The sequence below is a fragment of the Notamacropus eugenii genome, chromosome 6 (genome assembly GCF_028372415.1).
Source record: "Notamacropus eugenii isolate mMacEug1 chromosome 6, mMacEug1.pri_v2, whole genome shotgun sequence".
Classification (NCBI taxonomy): domain Eukaryota; kingdom Metazoa; phylum Chordata; class Mammalia; order Diprotodontia; family Macropodidae; genus Notamacropus; species Notamacropus eugenii.
In genome coordinates, this window is record NC_092877.1 from 305,470,795 (window position 1) to 305,490,462 (window position 19,668).

Genomic DNA, 19,668 nt, shown 5'->3' on the forward strand with positions numbered 1-19,668 from the left:
ACAGGCTCCTTACCTTGTGCAATGGAGTCAGACTGCACATCACCATCATAATTTTTACAGGCCCAGACAAAGCCTCCCTCTGATTTCAGAGCTTGGGCTACCATGTCATCAATGAGTCTGTGTTCATACCATATCTTCTTGGCTTCAAACTGGGATTTGTATTGCCTAGAGAATGAGAAGGGCAACAATAAATGGAAGGTCAAGTTACAGATCTGAAGGGGAGTGTCTGTATCTCACCCTAAGGAAAAACTGAAGGAGACCCAAGAGTTACAAATGTTTTCATTGTTACTGTCCAATATTTCAGTTACAAAACTAAGAATGGCATTGCTGAGTTGGATCATGCTGCAATCGGTCCTATTCCTTTATTATATCCAATAATCTGGATTTTCCCAGGCTATATTTTGGCAACATGTCAATATTGAAAGGACAAAAGTAGTAGAAAAATATCACTTCGTAGGCAGGTCCTACTAAAACCTTTTCTCAGTGACAAAGGAAAAAGATGTCAAGTCATTATAAAATGTTAAACATGCAGACAATTTCTCTAAGTACCCTATAGAAACACTAATGACAGTTAAGGAGGGCCTACGATTACAGCTCACCATGTAGTAAGCACTTTTCTTCCTCAGTAAAGTGGGGATAATAGAAGCCATTTTGCCAATATTATGGGGTGTTTGAGTGGATCAAATAACATATTCACTCATTCATTTAACAAGCATTTACTAGGTCTTGTTATGTGTCAAGTACCATGGGAGGTGCCAGAGACAGCGACAAAAAGTGAGATGGTTTTTGTGCTTGAGGAAAAGCTTTACCTTCTATTAAGGGAAACAATATGGATAAAAAGCAAATAGAACACACCAAGGAATTTGGATCCGGAAAGCCCTTGCAAAACTGGGGGCAACTGGGGATTGCAAGAGGCAAAGGTGTAAAGGGAATACAACCCAGCATGGGAGAAAGCCAACCTGTGTAAAGGCAAGAAAATGCAACGTTATATACCAGGAACAGTGAGAAGGTCAGACTTACTGACCAGGGGCGATAAAAAGGAGAGCAATATACAATAAGCCTTCGAAAGGGAGGCTGCAGCCATATTCTGAGGCTTTAAATGCCGAACAGGGGAATCTGCACTTTATCTCTGAGGAATCAGAGCAGGGTAATGACAAGGTCAAACCGGAACTTTAGAAATATCCCTTTTTTTTTTCCTTTTGCAAAGTAATTGGGTTAAGTGACATGCCCAGGGTCACACAGCTAGAGTCAAGTGTCTGAGGTCAGATTTGTACTTGAGTCCTCCTGACTCAGAGCTGGTACTCTATCCACTGTGCCACCTAGCTGCTCAGAAACACTACTTCTGCAGCTGTGTGGAAGATAAAACTACAGAACAGAATGACTATTAGGAGGCTAGTGCAGTGGTCCTGTTAGGTTGTAAGGTAACTGAGAGCAGATCTGTCTTTTACCTTTTTTAAGTACTCCCCAGTGCTAAGCATGGTGCCTGGCAACTCTAATCCCTTCAAATCTCAGCTTTGGAATCTTGGACTTCACTTTGCTTCTTCCTTCTCCCTCAGTTCTCATACTCAATCAGTTACTAAAACCCATTGATTTTTACCTCTGAAAAATATCTTCCCCTGAACCTTTCTTCTCTCTTCCTATTACAGCCATGATCATGCAGGTGCTCATTACCCTCCTTAGAATGCTGCAGTAACTTCCTGGAAGCCCCTCCCATTCTAATCCCTCTTGCATGCTTCTGCCAAAACAATCTTTTTTTTCATGCATGGATATAGTTATTATGCGACTACTCAAAAATCTTCAATGGTTCTTTACCACCTGAAGCAACCTCCTTTGCTTGGCATTTAAGAACCTCCAGTCTTTCACTCTTCTTTCCTATTGTCTCATTCTAGCACTCCAAGCTCTATCCAAAGCGGTCTACTCTGTCCCCCAAAAGACTAAGTACTCTATTTTCCTATGCCTGGAATGATCTTTCTTCACTGACTCTTAGTCTATTAAAATCTTACCCAATCTTTAAAGTTCAACTCAAAAGCCAAGAAGAGTTCTGGACTTGGGAGTCAGGAAGACCTGAATCAGAAGTCTGCTAGGATACTAGCTGGGAGACACTAGAGAAGTCACTTAGCCTCTCAGCCTCAGTTTCCACATCTGTGAAATGTGCTTAAGAACAGAACCTACTTCACAGGGTACTGTGAGGATCAAGTGAGCTAATCTATGTAAAGTGCTTTGCAAACCTTAAAGCACTATATAAGTGTTTTTGTATTATTATCATATAAAAGCCTTATTGAAACCCTACCTTCTTAAAGAAACATTATAAAGCTTTTTGTTTTGCAATTCTCTAATGCTTTTATCTGTGTTTATTTCTTATCTCCTCACGGGAAGGAGGTCAAAAAGGGCAGGATTGGGTTTTATCAAAATCTGGTAACACTCTGACTGCAAGCAAGGAGTTACTTCATGAACACTGGACAAAGGTTGTTACTGTCGAATCCTTAAGTGACAGTGGAGAATGTCACTTTCTTTCCCTCAAGGCAACGGAATATAAAGACATATTCTCTGCAAAAGGCACTGACTTATAAAAACAGAAAGAAATTGCTCTAATTACTTGTCATATATTTCCTGAAAGATATCTTTAAAACGCCCATCATATTTCTTCAGAATAGTGTTTTTGGTACTCATGTACAGAGGCCAGCCTTTAGACAGAGCCATTTGGAAGGAACTGTGTGCAAAATCCTTGATTGACTGGTCAAGATTGTACATTCCCATAGCAACACCACCACAATCTGTGGAAAGAAAGAATATGAGAGGTCGAGGTGAGAGAGAGCAGTATAACTGAGGTTTGGCTGTAGCTCTGTAAAAAGCACCCCGTCACTCCTAAGAACTTCCTAGTTCCTGGTCATCGGTCCACTCGTTTTCTTCAGCTAGGGTTGTGAGCAGAAGCTTTCTGGATATACCACAAGCTTATAAAGCATCCAGCAGGAAGAAAGCCAATTTTATATCAAACATAATTCTCAGTTCAATTCTCAAGGACCACAAATCTTAACAACTGAAGACTTGGCTATAGTCTCCCAGTGACACTAGGATAGACAAAGCTGTCACATAGAAATACAAATAGATACCACATCAAAGGCTACCTTTAATTTTTAGCCTGTCATTAGCATACCAATATGACTTCATATTTTTGATGAAGTAATAAGTCTTACCTAGTCTTTGACAAATACCAATGTTACTAGAATTGAATTAGAATTCTCCATCTCCTGTGGGGTTTGGAAACCCAGCAGTTAGCAGAAATTTTAATTAGTGGAAATAACTAGGCTGTGTTTTGTGAAAGATGCAAATAGTATTTTATATAATTTTATTTCATTAAACTTTTAAATTTGGGCTCACAATTTACTAAGTTCTTGCTATGTACTAGGCAGAAAGGGGGAAGTACCAAATTTAGATATGCATGATCCCTGATTTCATAAAGCTTCTAGTTCAAAGACCATGAAATATGTAACTATAATATACAACATTGTATGACAGGAGAAGGACAAAATAAAGTCTGAAAATGTAAGATGCTGCTGAATTGGAGAGAGTTTTGAATGCCACGTAAAAGAATCTGAAAGTTAGGTGATAGAGAAGCACTGAATATTTTGTGTAGAAGAGATTATTCTTAAAGCAGTTTGAAAGACTGATTAGTGGGGAGAGCACTGAGGCAGTAAGACTTCTTGAAAGCTTGATTAATAGCCCAGCCTGGGGGTAGAGACTGCACTATGAAAGTAGCAACAGGAAGAGTGGTGTTGTCTACTTACTCAAAGCATCTTGCATAAGAAATGAAGGCAAAGGGAAAACTCAAAGATAGTAATAACTAGGCTTTATATAGCATTTAAGGTATGCAAATATTATCTCATTTTATCTCCCAAATACACTTTACAAATATTATTTCATTGTATCCTCACAATAATTCTGTGAGGTAGTCAGTCATTAAATATTTATTAAGCACCTACTATGTGCCAGGTGAGGCAGACAGGTGGCTCAATGGATAGTGTTGGGCCTGGAATTAGGAAACCTGAGTTCAAATCTGACCTCAGACACTTACTAGTTGTGTGACTCTGGGCAAGTCATTTAACCTATGTTTGCCTTCATTCACTGGGGAAGGAAATGGCATAGCACTCCAGTGTCTTTGGCAAGAAAACCTCATGGATAGTATTGGTGTGGTATGGTCTATGGGGTCACAAAGAGCTGGACAGGACTAAATGATCAAAAAACAACATGCCACGCATTGTGGTAAGCACTGGGGATATAAAGAAAGTTAAAAGACAGTCCTTGTCCTCAAGGATCTCACAATATAATGGCGGAGAGACAAATAACTATGCACAAACAAGGGATATATAGGATAAATTGGATTATCTCCATTTTATTAATGAGGATACTGAGGCAAAAGTTAGGAGTCATGTAGCAGAGGCCAGATTGGAACTGAGGTCTTCCTGCTTCAAAGTTCAAAACTCTATTTACTGAACCTAACAAGTTCTGAACATGGGAGACAGCATGAACAGTAGAGAAAGAATGGTATGATGGATGGTACACCAGGCTAAGAGTGAGGGGAAGACCCAGGTTTACATCCTTCCTCAGTTATTGCCCAGTGAGGCAGGTACTCAGTCAACAAGCAGTAATTAAGCACCTACTAAGAGCCAGGAACTGAACATACATTGGAATAGGTGAAACAAAGTGGAAATAAGTAGGCACAGTGGAAGCTGAGTGGCTAAAACTTAGTGGATAAAACATTGGCCTTGGAGTCAGGAAGACCTGAGTTTAAATCTAGCTCCAGACTTACTAGCTGTGTGACCTTGGACAAATCACTTAACCCTGATTGCCTCAAAAAAAAAAAAAAAAAAGACTAGAGACAACTAAACACATAAGACAATATATGAAGTATCAATGGAAGGTGATCTCAGGAGGAAGGGACCAGCAGCAGAGGGCCAGGATTTGAGCTGAGTCATGAAGTAAGTCAGGAAAGCTGGGTTACAAAGGTGAGAGGGGCAGATCACAGACTCTATAAACCAAGTGGATATAATAATAGCTGGAATTCCTCTATTACAAGGTTGTTGTGAAATTCAAATGAGATAACGCAGGCACAGGGCTTTGCCAACCTGAAAACACTATATAAATGTCAGCTTTTGGTAACAGGACCATGGACAGGGGACAGAACAGATTTAAGGAGAACAGACGGTAAATCCAGTGTTAGGATACCTTGAGATGCTAGTGGCACCCTACTGCTTCTGTTTAGTTTCTTACCCCACACAACCTTTCCAGTGAGCCCAAACTACTTTCCTCCTCCTGGATTCTGCCATTTTGCCAAATGGGCCTCTTCTTTCCCCCTTTCCCCCACAACACTCCCACCTCTGTACCTTTTCATTGGCCATGATCCATGGCTGGAGGGTACCCTCTCCTTACCTGTGTCTCAGAATCCCTCTCTTCCTTTAAGATTCAACTCCAGCATCATCTTCTATATGAAGCATTTCCTGATCACCCTCCACACTTCTAATGCCTTCCTTTCCTTCCAAACTCCCTTTTGTTTAACTAATGTACACAGGGTGACCCAAAATTCTTGTTGCAGTCTTACACTCTGATAGCTTAATAAGTTTTTGGGGATACCTTGTACTTTGTATTTATTGACTATGCTTTATGTTATAATTTTTAAATAAGTATTTCTTGTCTCCCCCATTAGAACATACGCTAATTCTCTTCCTGTTGTGTCAAAGAATTGAAAATTGAGGGGTACTCATCAACTGGGAAATAGCTGAACAAAATAATGGCACGAATGTAATGGAATCTTATTGTGCCATAAGAAATTATGAGAGGGAGCAGCCAGGTGGTGCAGAGACTAGAGCACAAGCCTTGGAGTCAGGAAGACTTGAATTCAAGGCCTCAGACACTTACTAGCTGTGTGACCAAGAGCAAGTCACTTAACGGAAATTGCCCACTCCTCCCCCAAAAAGACACACACAAAGAAAAAAAGAAATAACAAGAGGGGTGGGTTCAGAGAAACCTGGGAAGACTTGTACGAACTGATATAGAATGAAGTGATCAGAATTAGTAGAACAAACAATAAATAACAATATTGTAAAGATGAACAACTTTGGTTTAATTGTAACAAGGATTCTGCTTTTCTTTTCCTTTTTTTTCAACGGGGGAGGCAAGGAAAGAAAATAAATGCTAACAGTGCCTGGGACACAGTAGACACTTAGCAAATCCTTATTGATTGATTCATAAGAGAAACAGGGTCCTAGATGAACAAATCTGGCCAACAGATGTTTGTATTTTGTTCAGTCTTCATCACTTGTGGACTAACAGATGTAGATTGTACTTTGAACTTCTATGGATTAATGTGTATCTTACTTGTTTGGACAGTTCGTAAAACTGAAGCAAAATCCAGCTTTTGTCACTGTCTCAGATCCTCACCTCTCTAAGATACAAAACACACATACAGACACACACACCTACCCCTGCCATGTAAAATCATCTACCTGGCCATGAACACCTCAATCAACATGTATGTGTTAAGGGTTTAATAAGTGCTGATGATACAAAGACAAGGGATGGTCTTTGCCCTCAAGAAGGTTATATTCTACCACAGGAGACAACATGTACGTATATAATAAATACATGAAAATAAAAAACACAAAAGTCTTTACTTTATATAGATGTTTTGTATAGGATGTCACAGACACAAAATAATCTTTTCCCTGCTGGATTTTCTATCCTTATTTGTATAATTGACCCTACAAGGTTTATAAGTTGTGTCACATAATGAATTTTTATATAACCTATGACACAGTCAAAACCAGCCTTCATTTTTTTTAAAGCATCATCATTCCCCATTGAGGTGTTGTACCTACCTTCAAAACTATGGACCAAGTATGTCACTGCTTTGCCCCCATCATGTGGTGTGTAGGTCATCTCCACTTTCCCAGGTCCAGGGACTACAAAATCAGTTGCTCTGTACTATTTAAGAGAGATTACAAGGTATGAGAGAATTTAATTCAACAAGCCCTAAATGAAAATACTATAATTTGAATTCTTGAGAAATTATGATAGAATATTGCATGGGCAGGATGTTCAGGTTCCTTAAATGTCATCATTTTATAATAGATAAACTGAGGCCCAGAAAGGTGACATGCTCAAAAGCTACTTGGTGGCACCATGACATCACCACTAAGAAACATTTTCTGAGCACTTATTATGTACAAAGCACTATCCAGTGCAGTGAAGGGTATAAGTATCAGATAGAGTACCTGTCCTCAAGAAACTTACACCATTAAAGAAGAAGATATGTTCCCATGAAAGAATGACTAAAAATACAAGGTAGGATATGAATGCCAAATGAATGGTATTGAAAATAAGCACTCACAGGCATTTAGAGAAGGGAGGCAATCATTTCCACTGTAAAAGATGAAGTACTGTATAAATGTCCTGGCAATACCAAGAGGCAAACAGGACTATCTTCACTTTTTACGCAGGGGGAAACCAAGACTCGGAAAGCTTATGTGATTTGTTTAGTTGTATGGTTAATCAGTGGTAGAAACAGACCTGGACTTGGACCCTCTGACTCTAAATAACAGTAATAATGATAACTGGCATTTACATTGTGCCTTGAGGTTGGCAAGGTACTTTAAACCACCCTGGGAGGCAGATGCTATTATTATCCTCATTCAGAGATGAGGAAACTGAGGCACTGAGAGGTTAAGTGATTCGTCCAGGATCATACATCTAGTAAGAATCTGAGGCAGGAGGTGAACTCAGTTTCTCCTAGTTTTGAGTCCTGAATTCTATCCACTAAGTCAAATAGCTGGCCAAATCTATTTCTATTTCCATCATATGAACTTGCCTCTTAGCATGGGCAAGGTTTCTTGGTAAAAGCTGGTGTCTGAGGACAGTGCAATACCAACATGAGGTGTCCGTGGCTTGAGCCCACAGTGGTAGAATAATCTGCTGCTACTTCTAGGGTCCTATGACAGGTTTCCCAAGGACAATAAAGGGCCTGTGGGACACAACGGAGAGGCCGATATTTGAGTCCTGGCTTGGTCATTTAACCTCTGTGTAACTACAGGCAAGTAACCTCCTTCAGCATCAGTTTCTTCACTTGTAAAATGGGGATACTATTTCTATTTATACAATGTGTTTCCCAAGGCAGTTATAAAGAAAATCGCTTTCTAAACAGGAGAGTACTAGACAAATTTGAGCTGCTATTTCAAGGGAAAGTGCCCCAAGCAGTCCTCCTTAGTGGTTCTGGGCAGCTAGCGAGATAGTCATGGAGCGACAGATGTCAGGTTTCAAAAGGAACTAGACATGTCTGTTTATTTAGAGGAGAAACAATCTTCCATGGGGTCTATTTCCTGGTAATTCCAGAGATAACAAGGAGGAATCAAGTGTTGCAGGACTGCCACCCTGCTAATGACAAATAATGAACACCATCCTATACAGGGCTATCCTGAGGTTTAATGCATTTTACAAGCATTTGTTATTTCCCACATTTCTCCAGTGGAAAAACCAAGGTAGAGGATCTTGGCTCACATCTGTACATGTTTTAAGTTTAAGTGAATCTTGATTTAATCTGCAATTCCTCTGATGGTGCCCATGGATACAGTACTAGACCAGAAGTCAGGAAGACTCATCTTTCTGAGTTCAAATCCAGCCTTAGACACTTAATAGCTTTGTGATTCTGGGCAAGTCACTTAACCCTGTTTGCCTCAATTTCCTCATCTGTAAAATAAGCTGGAGAAAGAAATGGTAAACCATTCTCGTACCTTTGCCAAGAAAACCCTAAAGGGGTCATGATGAGTCAGACTGAACAGGAAAGTAAAATGATCTGCCACAGAATTTTAATGTAAGAACGTCCTTCTTCCTGTATGAAGATATGGCCTAATTTGTTTTCCCCTGTGAAGGGATACTCTGCACTGATCCATCCATATCTTTCTTGCAATTGGCTCTTGTGAGCTACAGCCTATAGCTGTACTGTGTCTAGCCAGGGTTAAAGAGGAAAACTGTGGTCATGGAAAAGAGGGATGTTAATCCATCTCATGCAGGGACTGAAGCATGCCCCTTCAGCACAGATTTCCACCTAGCCAATTGTTAACTAAGAAATATTTTATTGGCTGGTCTTTAAACCTAATTAAGCCAACAACCTACCTTATATCAAAGTCTAAAACTCCAGTTTCATCACAGGACTTGGATTTTGCTTAGTATGCACTCTGTTTAATTTGGCAATGGGCCCATTCTTGCAGAAAGGACAACAATGAAATTGTTTCTAAGGAAGAGGTGATACCTTAAAGAGAGAGCTTTTAAAATCTTTGGGTAATTTAGCCAAGAGGGAAATGTTTTAAATATTACCTTGATAAAAAAAAAAAGAAAGGTAAGGAAAGCATATTTTGGGAAAAATCAGGCTGCAAGGTTAAAATTATGAGTGTGTATCTATCTCCAAGACCCCAATTCTCTCTTCTCTTATTGTTTAGGAAATTGAGGTAGGTATAAGGAAAAACTGAAAAAGAGAAAGACAAGAGGCATCTAGGTGGTGCAGTAGACACAGCACTAGTCCTAGAGAGAAGAGAACCTGAATTCAAATCTGGCCTCAAACACTAGGGCATGTCACTTAACCCTGACTGCCTCCAGAGAGAGAGAGAGAGAGAGAGAGAGAGAGAGAAGCATGCATGCTATGCTTAGAATCTTTTCTGTGCTTCTAAAGACAAGGAGACTAGGCAAAAATGAGATTATACCAAAGTCACTTACTTGATCCCCGTAAGCATGACGGCCTATAATGATGGGTTTGACCCAGCCATTCACAAGCCGGGGGATGTTTTTGCAGATGATCGCTTCCCTGAAGACGGTACCACCCAGGATATTTCGGATAGTTCCATTGGGTGATTTCCACATTTTCTTCAATTTGAACTCCTCGACTCTCTTCTCATCAGGGGTTATGGTAGCACACTTGATGCCCACGTTATATTTCTTAATAGCTTCTGCAGCATCAACGGTGACCTGGTCATCTGTTGCATCACGGTTCTCTATCCCTAAGTCATAGCTTGGGTCAGAAGTGGGTACAGGGAGGAAATGCAGAACAGAAATTTCAGATGAACTCTTGAATTATTGATGGTAATTCAATTCGATAAGCATTTATTACAAGCACTGACACAGTACAAGGCACTATTTAGGAGCTGGACAAAAGAAAAAATAAAAATAAATAGTGGCTGCCCTTAAGGACCTCACATACTAGGATGCAGTTTCTACTTAGTAGAGTGAAAGAGATATGTATTGTGCTCTATCACTTGGGATTTAGGACCAATTAAGTATAGTCAGTATAACCTAAAAGTGACCAACCAAGAAGCACTGAATGTTGAGTAGGCTTTGTAATGGGAAGCAATTAATAGAATTTAAAAACAAAGATTTTGTTTTTACCCTCTCTATATTTGGATACCAAAAAATTCCAAAACAAAACTGAACCATAATTATAATTATTAAATACTTTTAATGGTATTTTAATTTTAAAAAATAGTGGGGAAAAAGGTAAGCCATGTTGGCACTTTATCTTTAAAGTAGTAAGAATTTTCCACAAGGCAGTTATTACATAAATGTAGATATATGCCAGTCAGCTAAAGTCCATGACCCTTTCCCCAGTTCTTGAGTAATTTCTTTTTGTTCTGGAGACTGCTATGAGGCTGAGAAAACATGTTAACAAGGCTTTACTACTGGATTTGTAACTGCCAGGGGTTCTGCACATATCTGGGGCGGCATAGTCTATACTATACCCACCCACAGAGTCTGGGGTTCATTCATCATTTAAAAGATATTGAGTGGATTTTCTGCTGAAAGCAGCAAAAGATGGCTAGCCCAGGCAATACTTAAAGGAGGACAAAGCTAAAGGGGAGCTGTCTAAAGTGAAGGAAATCAATAATGAGAACAGACAGCCATTTACTTTTCTCTTTAAGGAAACTGTTTTGAAATTATTTCTTTGGGCTCCAGCACACCATTCCAGCTTTCACAATGTGCACAGAGACACTCTTGAGCCACTTCTTAAAAGAAAATATTTTCAAGACTTTTCAAGGTCTCTCCAAGTTCTAAATTTATAATTCAATTAACCTTGGGCAAGAGTGACAACACATTCTCTTATCTTCTTGAGCTAAAAGCAGCCTATTTACATTTTTATCTCATGAACTGATGAAATATATTCTATTTCACTTAGTTATGAACTAAAATAATTTAGTTTAAAATTCTGTATCTTAAGTTTTTATTGTCCCTAGAATATGGCTCTCACCTGAGGCTCCAACGGTCCAACCAGACAGCAGAATTTAGTTTATTCTCTTATGTGGAATTTAAGTAAGAAATCAGAAGTCAATTGAATAAAATATGTGACAAATCACCACGAGGCAGTGAGCTTATTAAACTAAACAAAAAAAGATATTTTGATAACAAAAATCTTTGGGTCTGCAAAAATTCCAAGTCCATACACATTGTCTTACCTTTCCCCACCCTTCTCATTATTACTTGTTACCTCAGACTATTCTCCATGTCACTGCTGAGGTGAACAATTTGGCATAAAACATGCTACAAAGAACTTGCAGGACCAGAAAAGGAGGTATTCCTTGGTTATGTAGTGAGAATGATCACATGGGAGACATAGCCCAAGTGCTGCTCCATTACCCCACGGTTAGTAAAAGAATGCCCTTCAGCATGTTGGCCTGATCTTCTCCGGAGGAGTTATGGAGTCAGGCATGGTGAAGCACAACTATAATGCATGCTATGGGAAGGCTGAGGCCAGTAAACTGCTTGAGGTAAGGAGTTCTGAGATGAAACAGAACTAAAACCAAACTAGTATCCACACTAAATCTAGTACCAATATGGTGAGCCCTAAAAACCAGGCTACCAGGATACTGAAGGAAGGGCAAACTGGCCAGGTAGGAAACAGGTCAAAGGTCCTGTCAATCAGGGTGAGATTGGGCCCTTGAGTGATTTCCTAATACACTTTCAGCCCATATAAAATGGGATTGATATTCAGTTAAGTTCAACTTTTGTGATATGCCAATGATATCCATGGGGTTTTCCAGGCAAAGATACTGGAGCAGTTTGCCATTTCCTACTCCAGTGGATTAAAGCAAACAAAGATTAAATGATTTGCCAGGGTCACCCAATGAGTAAGTGTCCAAGGCCAGATTACGGACCAGGTCTTCTGACTCCAGACCTAATCCTCTATCCACTCAGCCACCAAGCTGCCTAAGATAATTAAAAAAAATAATAATTTCAAAAAAGAAAGTCAATAGGCAAAGGAAAAACATTTCTGTGTAGCAAATATATTAAGGAATTCCCTCAGAAATTTTACATGAAAGAGAATTTATTAAATACCTTTTAAAGCCAGTAGAAGGGTATTTTTTTAACAGCCTGATACCCTATATAATTAGCCTGAATATATGGAAATTTGCTCATTTTCATGGTTATAACATAAAACTGTCAGTATCTTGTAAAAGAGCAGACATTATAACAGCGTCTACTTGCAGAATGAATAATACACATACAGAAAAATTAAATGGGTCCCCAAGAGCCTTTCTGACTAGTCACTAGACTAAAAGCAAATTATATATCTAATAATCACTGGACTGAAATAATATTATTCAATTGTGGTAGTGTTTGCTATGCTCTCAGGAGGAAAAAAGATATCTGTTGCTCAACAAATATTTTCTAAATGTCTGCCCTATACTGTGCTGAGGAGATACAAAGTTTGGATAAACCATGGCATTTGCCTTCATGGTACAAGTACAAATGCTTTGTGAAATCCAAAGAGAACATTATATGGGGAGCGGGGAGAGAGGGTAGGGAAGGAAGAAAGGAGAAAGGGCAGAATTGACAAGATGATCTTTTAAAGAATGTTTAGGGATGCAAAGTGGGTGTGGGGATGTGAGCCGTGGGGAGGAGGAAGGGTAAGGCATTCCAGGCAGAAACAAGAGGCTAGGGGGTGGGAAAGTATAAGATTTTATCTCATTTCTTCAGGAGCTGTCTGGAGGTTAGAGGTTAGATTTTATGGCTCATGGTCACTCTCAGTTACAAGATGGTATAAAAGAGGGAAGGTTAAAATAAATTCTACTGGGAATCTAACAGTAGAGTGACCAAAAATGAAACTAGTAGTGACAAAATATCTTACAAAAATACATTTGACTTCACTATTTCGTTTGCCAAGTCGTTCTCTATGGGAGTAAAGGAAGCAAACATTTCAAAACATAAGCCATTGTTTCTTTAAAAAGATAAATCATTCTAGCTAGAGCTACTTATGTGTGAAAACATGTCACATTAACAGAATCCTAGAAAGAATGAATTTTTCCTTTCAGTTAGTGACCTATTATCCCCATTTTTATCACACAAATAGGAACTCTAGAGGAGTTTTCCATTCTTATATCAAGGTGACGCTTCCAATAAAGCTTGAGATCTGTCTGCATTTACCCCACCAGGAAAAAACCCAGTAATTTTCCATCAGAATTTTAGACAGCAATGCTAGAACAGAAACTCTGTCCTAACATTGGAAACATTTAGCTGTTCATTGTCTGAGTCAGCCACCCACCAGAAAAGCTAATTAATTACCTGTGTAGATCCAAATTCACATATGGTAAAATGAGCTTTTCCTTAATCAGCTCCCAAATGACTCGAGTCATCTCATCTCCTTGCATTTCCACCACAGAACCTCCATTGATTTTTTTGGACATGTTGCTTTCAATATATCTTTAAAAGCAAAAGAATAAGCAATTTCTAAGGATAAATTTCATCACAAAATGTAAAAATGACAAGAACATATTATAATTTTTACTTAGAGACCAACTCAAAATGATCTTTTAAAAAATAGAAATATTATTGCAAATGTAGCATTGCGTTGGCACAGTATGGTTCAATGAATTGAGTACCAGGCTTGATTAAAGATCTGGGTTTGAATATTGCCTTTAAGTTAGTAGATTACATATTATATACGAATACATATATGAATATATGTATGTGAACATATGTATACATACATATGTATGTATATATGTAATGTACATTGCCTCTTAAGGTTCCCCACACAGACGAAGTCATAGGTTTGAAGCATAAGACAAAATCAAGTTGAAATGACAGATAACTGTTTCTTAAAACATCTGGGCCTAAAGAGTCTTTAAACTTGGATTTTCATGGTTTGTAGTATCACAGGTTTAGAGAAGCGCCTTTAGAGGTCATCTATTTCATTATTTCCCATAAGAAGAAGCCAACTATAATCCAAAGATAAATTCTGACTTGCCTAAATTCAGGTGACAGACCCAAGAAATGGGCCTAGGTCCTCTGCCTCCAAAACCTGTGCTCCACCCACTGCTACCTTTTAAAAAAGAAGTAAACCCCAGCCCCCAAAGACAAAGGATACACTCCTTTATTCATATATACTCAATGGAAGTACTCAGATGTCAAGGAAGAAATCCTAAAAATTCTTAAAAAGTTCCAGATCAGGAACCAGGACAAAACTGAATTAAACAATAAAATGAAATAAACCTGAAGGGGCAGCTAGGTAACAGAGTGGATAGAATACCGCCCCTGGAGTCAGGAGGATCTGAGTTCAAATCTGATCTAGAAACTTACTAGAAGTGTGACCCTCAGCAAGTTGCTCAACCCCATGGCCTTCTTCCCCCCCTCCCCCCAAAAACCCCCAAAACCAAACAAACCACTAAACAAAGAAGAAATGTCCACATTTCCAATATGAGGTAGAGGGGCTGGAGAGAGGGAGAGGGAGGAAGGAGAGAGGGAGAAGAGAAGGGGGGAGTGTTAAACTTCATAGCTGGTTTGATTTTTTCCTATGAATTGGTCCTAATGGACAACTGTCAACTCTGAATCTTCTGCTTTTAAAAATTGGTTTTAATAATATAATAACTAGCAGCATTTTAAAAAAATGCTTTTATGTTTGTCCTGACTTGAAAATTAAAAAAATAAGAATACTCTTCCTTATCACATTTAAAGGGCTATGGTCTTTGACTGATTACCTATTGCACAACAGTAATGACTAGGCAATTTTTCTTAAATAAGCACAGTTAATAATAAGATAGAGTTTCTAGCTATATAGTATATTTTTAAGTTCATTGTTTCCTTCTCAGTAAAGCCAGTAAAGTTCTCTATGTCTCTCCAATAATCTTTTAGTTTTCTTTTACTTAGCTCACTAAAAAGGGCAGAGAGCCAGCCTCCCTTAAGAAGAACTTATGAAATTATGTCTCTGAAGCGTATTGACTGTGAGACAGTGGGCTTTAACAAACTTCTGGATGCTTAGCCAAGACATCTCTCTTTGACTGTAAATTACATAAAAGGTGCCCCATCCACTTGCAGGGACACAGAAGAACTTCCCACTGGGAATTACTTCTGGCAATTACTTTAGATTCTATCTGTAGATTTTACATGACTTTTCTCTCAAACCTTTACTGTCTTTATTTTAACTATGAAGAGAATATAAAGTTCTGATGCAAACCATTACATACTATGTTTCTTTTAGATTACAGTACCAGGAATGTGGTTCCAACATTCATTCAAAATTCAAGTGCTCCTCAAATAAATAATATTTTTCCTGTAACAACCACGGCAATCTCATTCAACATTTGGATAAAATGTCTCCAGTTTTTGCAAATTATTACTAGCAACTTTTAATTTAAATATCCTAGAACGACTTCCTATCTTTGAAATAATTTACATCTGATCACAGAAATAAGGAATCTCATCAGAGCAGTTCTTGCAGGGCCTTTCCTCCTAGTTTCCTTACCTCCTCCTCAGCACATAGTAAGGAAGGACACTTTCCAAGTCCTACAAAGGCTTAGCTCATGAAAGCCTACACTGGACAAATTCCAATCTCAGAGCACACTTGTGGAGAATTCAGAAAAATCAATGTGGAATTATCAAGCAGTTTTGAGAGAAGAGACCTATGTATTACTATTCCCCTTCACACTACGTTCAGAAGGGGAAATTTGGTGCAAGGCCTTCCTTTTATGCAACCGTCAGCGTTTCAGGAAAACTGTCCATTCTATGAAGTAACTGCCAGGAAAATAGGGATAGGAACTAGATCTGTGATCTCACTGGCACAAGAACTCTTGGTTGAAGAAATTCATTCCTTCAGCCAGTGTCTTCCTTGCAAGGCTTAGTTTTACTGCCCAGAGCAGACAGATAGGTGACCGGAGGGACCTGCCCAGAGTCAGCCTAGAAGGGTCATAAGATGGCTTTGAGGCTACTTTTCTACGGACAGTATTCATTCACTGCCTCTCTCAGGGAAAACACTAGGAAGAAACACACCAAAAAAAACTAATTGTGCAGGTGCTCCTTTACTATATCTCACCACAGCCCTGCCCTTCAACAATTCATTTCATAAGCAAATTACACTATTATTTAAAGAGTTCTCCCTTTGAGGATTAGCCACAGGGCAGATTTTTTTTTTTTTTTTTTGGTCCCAGCACCTCAAGAAGGTTCTCCACTAAGGCAAGGAAAAGGGCTGCATTCACATCACCTCTACCATGGCATCACCAGCTTGGTGTGGCAGCAGTCAGGTGGAGACAGCTGACTTCACACCTCCCTCTGTCGCGTATTAGATGTGACCACGGTACAAGGACTCAGTTTCCTCTTCTGCAAGATGGGAAGAACGCTAATCCTTAGAGCTGAGAGGACGAAAAGGGATGAAGCCATGTGCAAAACCTTAAAGGCTATCAACCCACCACCACTAATCCAGCACCACAGTTCTCACAGGTTCATCCCAAAGGATTCCTTCCCACCCCAAGATTTAAAACAAAAGACAAACCGCTCCCTACTGAGGGAAAAGGAAAGCAGCACAAAAAACCCACCCAATAGAACGGTAACGAAAGGATCCAGCCCGGCTGGAAAGACCTCGGCAGGATCAGGCTAAGATCCTAAGGGGAGCGGCCAGCTTGGGCATCTGGGGCACAAAGGGGGCACCTCTGGCGGCCGAAGCACTTTTCGGTTATGGGTCAAGGGAACACGCAGGTCTCCTTGGGCACTCAGGTGGCCACGGGCGTGTCCCCGCGCCTCCCCGCAAGGAGGGAGCGTTCTCGCCCCTCGGGAGTGCGGTCTAGGGAGCCCCGAAAGCGTCCCCAGGGTGCATGAGCCCCCCGTCTCTGTATACCCTGCCATCAGCACCGTGCCCCGCACACCGCGGGCGCTGGACACACAGTGCCCCGCACGCCGCGGGCGCTGGACACGGTGCCGCGGGCGCTGGACACACGGTGCCCCGCACGCCGCGGGCGCTGGGGGAACGTTCACTGCCCTCCTGACTACCAGTTCCCCATTGCTGGGGGCGCGGGGGGCGCGGCCTCCCCCCAACCCCCGCCCCAACCGCTCCAAGGCACTTAGACCTTTACACAGCTGAGGCCTGGAGGGGGAGGGGCGGGCTGCCAGGGGATCGGCTTCCCAGCTCCGCCCAGGGCAAAGCGACACCCCCAAGGCAGGGCACCCCCCAGCCGCAGGGAACCAGGGTCCTGGGGATGCCCCGTTACCTGCAGTGGGGCGAGGGCCACGGAGAAGAAGCGCCGGGGAGGCAGGTTACTGCTGGTGCCGCCGCCCGCCCGGGAGCCGAGGTGGAGACTGGCCGGGAGCTGGCTCAGCCCTCCTTCCCCCCCCCTTCCTCCCCCTCCTCCTCCTCCTCCTCCTCCCCGCTCCGCCCCCGCCCCCGCCCCGGCTCAGCCCTCCTCCCGGGGCCCCGCCCCCTCCCCGGCTCGGCCCTCCTCCCGGGCCCCGCCCCTCCGCTCAATCCGGCTCCCCTTGGTCCGGGGTGCGGCGTGGCCCGGCCCGGACTGCGCTCCGGAAGGGCGCGGGGCGGGGACGGGGGAGGAGAAAGGGGAGGGGGGTCTGCCGAGCCACCTCGGGGGCTGGCCCGGCGCGATCGGACCACCCGAGCTTCCACGCGTGAGCCAATGGATGAGTGCTGCCAAGCCCTCGGGGAGAAGGAACTCTGCCTCCGAGGATATCGGGGTACGGGGGACCTTAGAGACCCTCGTGTTACCCAAGGGGAGCGAATCAGAGTGGAGCCAGGCAGCCCACATGTATTGAGTGCCCACTGTGTGCCAGGCGCCGTGCTGAACGCTGGGGAGACACGAAGAGGCAAAGGGGAGTCCCTTCCTTGGGGGAGCCCACTGTGTGAGCTTGGCTCTAATGCCGTCAAAGCCTTTTCTGATTTTCCACCCCCATCCCCTCCGTTACCTGTGTTCATTTTCTACCTACGTGCGGGTATACAATAGAATACAAAGTACGGGGGTGGGGGCAGGCAAGGCATTTTTTTCTTTGATGCACAGTGGTACACAATATGTTTAATTGATAAAGGAAAACAAGCCCCACAAACGCTTAAAATATGTAAACTCACAGGAAAAGGAGGCGACACTATGGTCACTCGAGACTATAATATTGTAGACTTGATCCTTCCTCTTGGAACACTCATCCCACGGGGATGGAAAATTTGCCTTTCATTTTAAATACTGTATATATACTGAATACTATTAAGGTCTGATCCAAAGGGCATCCTGGGTGGGCCTGGAAAGACCAGATGGTTATCTGTAGGTTGGGAGAGACTCACCACCAAGAGGAAGCGATATAAAAAGAGGGGCTGCAGTAATTTCCACCCCCTGCCTTCTTCACCGCTACCCACCCCTCTTCACCTAAGCGTTACGGTGGTGGTAATGACTCTTTAGGCCCAAACAAAAGACTTAACCAGTGTATATATGTACCTTGTTAAAGAAAAATATGAAGCTCAGGAGAGGAGGTTTCCTATGTAGCAGTAAAATTGGAAGTGTGAGAATTTATCTGTGGGCAAAAAGGAAGAGAACCTCATTCTTCTCTGCGAGGGTCCCTGGACTATTTTTTTAAAAAAAATTTGGTCTTGTAAGTTCATCTGTGTAGAGCAGGAGGTTTTTAATCTGAGGTCCACATTCCTCCTAGATTTCAGGGGTTCTGTGAACATGATTTTTAAATACCTTGAGAATTATTTCAATATAATTGATTTCCTTTGCAATTTTGTGCATTTAAAAAACATTATTCTGAGGAGGGTTTTCCCCAGGTTTCAGCAGACTGTTAAAGCTCCAGGATACAAAAAAGGTTAAGAACCTCTGAGGAAAAGTGATTTCATGGTGTGGAAATTCTCTCCACCCAACATAAATCAATAAGTAGGCCAGAGGTGGGGAGCCTGTATCCAAAGTCTGGCCATACTTGAGGATCTAGTGGGCCACATGTGGCCCCTAGTCAAAGGTTCCCCACCCCTGAACTAGACTGTATAATCAGATTTGTGCTGAAATCAGTTCCTTTGGGCTAGTGACAATTGCTAAATTTGCAGCATGAGCATTTACATCTCTGAAATCAGCAAATGCTAATGGACTCGATTTATTGTTTTATTGATTATCTAGACTTAAGAATGCATAAATAAAATGTTAATGCAGAAAATGTCTTTTTTTTTTTTTTTTTTGAGAGAGAGAGAGGGAGCTACCAGCACAGCCCTGACTCTAACTTAGAAAGTTGCCAGGATTGAGAAGTTAAGTAACTTGCCCAGGATCCTGAAGCTTGTATATTTCAGGGTTTGAAGCAAAGCCCACATCATCCTGAGTTGAAGGCTTAATACATCACACTGCCTTTCAATAGATAGGGTAAGCTATACTAAACTCTCTCTCTCTC

At 41.4% G+C, this 19,668-nt stretch overlaps 1 protein-coding gene across 4 annotated transcripts in view; it reads right to left on the reverse strand.

The window, feature by feature from the left end:
* The window catches only part of IDH1 (isocitrate dehydrogenase (NADP(+)) 1), a 28,180-nt gene extending 10,540 nt beyond the window's left edge, over positions 1-17,640 (reverse strand). The window contains exons 1-7 of one of the 4 annotated variants that reach the window (XM_072617423.1): positions 17,508-17,618; positions 16,508-16,655; positions 13,594-13,731; positions 9,760-10,051; positions 6,873-6,978; positions 2,597-2,774; positions 14-165 (exon numbers count right to left, since the gene is read on the reverse strand). In XM_072617423.1, coding sequence (XP_072473524.1) covers positions 14-165; positions 2,597-2,774; positions 6,873-6,978; positions 9,760-10,051; positions 13,594-13,715 — 850 coding nt within the window. In that variant the 5' untranslated portion in view covers positions 13,716-13,731; positions 16,508-16,655; positions 17,508-17,618. Of the gene's footprint in view, positions 1-13; positions 166-2,596; positions 2,775-6,872; positions 6,979-9,759; positions 10,052-13,593; positions 13,732-16,457; positions 16,656-17,507 lie in introns of those variants that run through there. The other 3 variants (XM_072617422.1, XM_072617424.1, XM_072617425.1) reach the window with 3 other exon arrangements.
* Between the last annotated feature and the right edge of the window lie 2,028 nt (positions 17,641-19,668).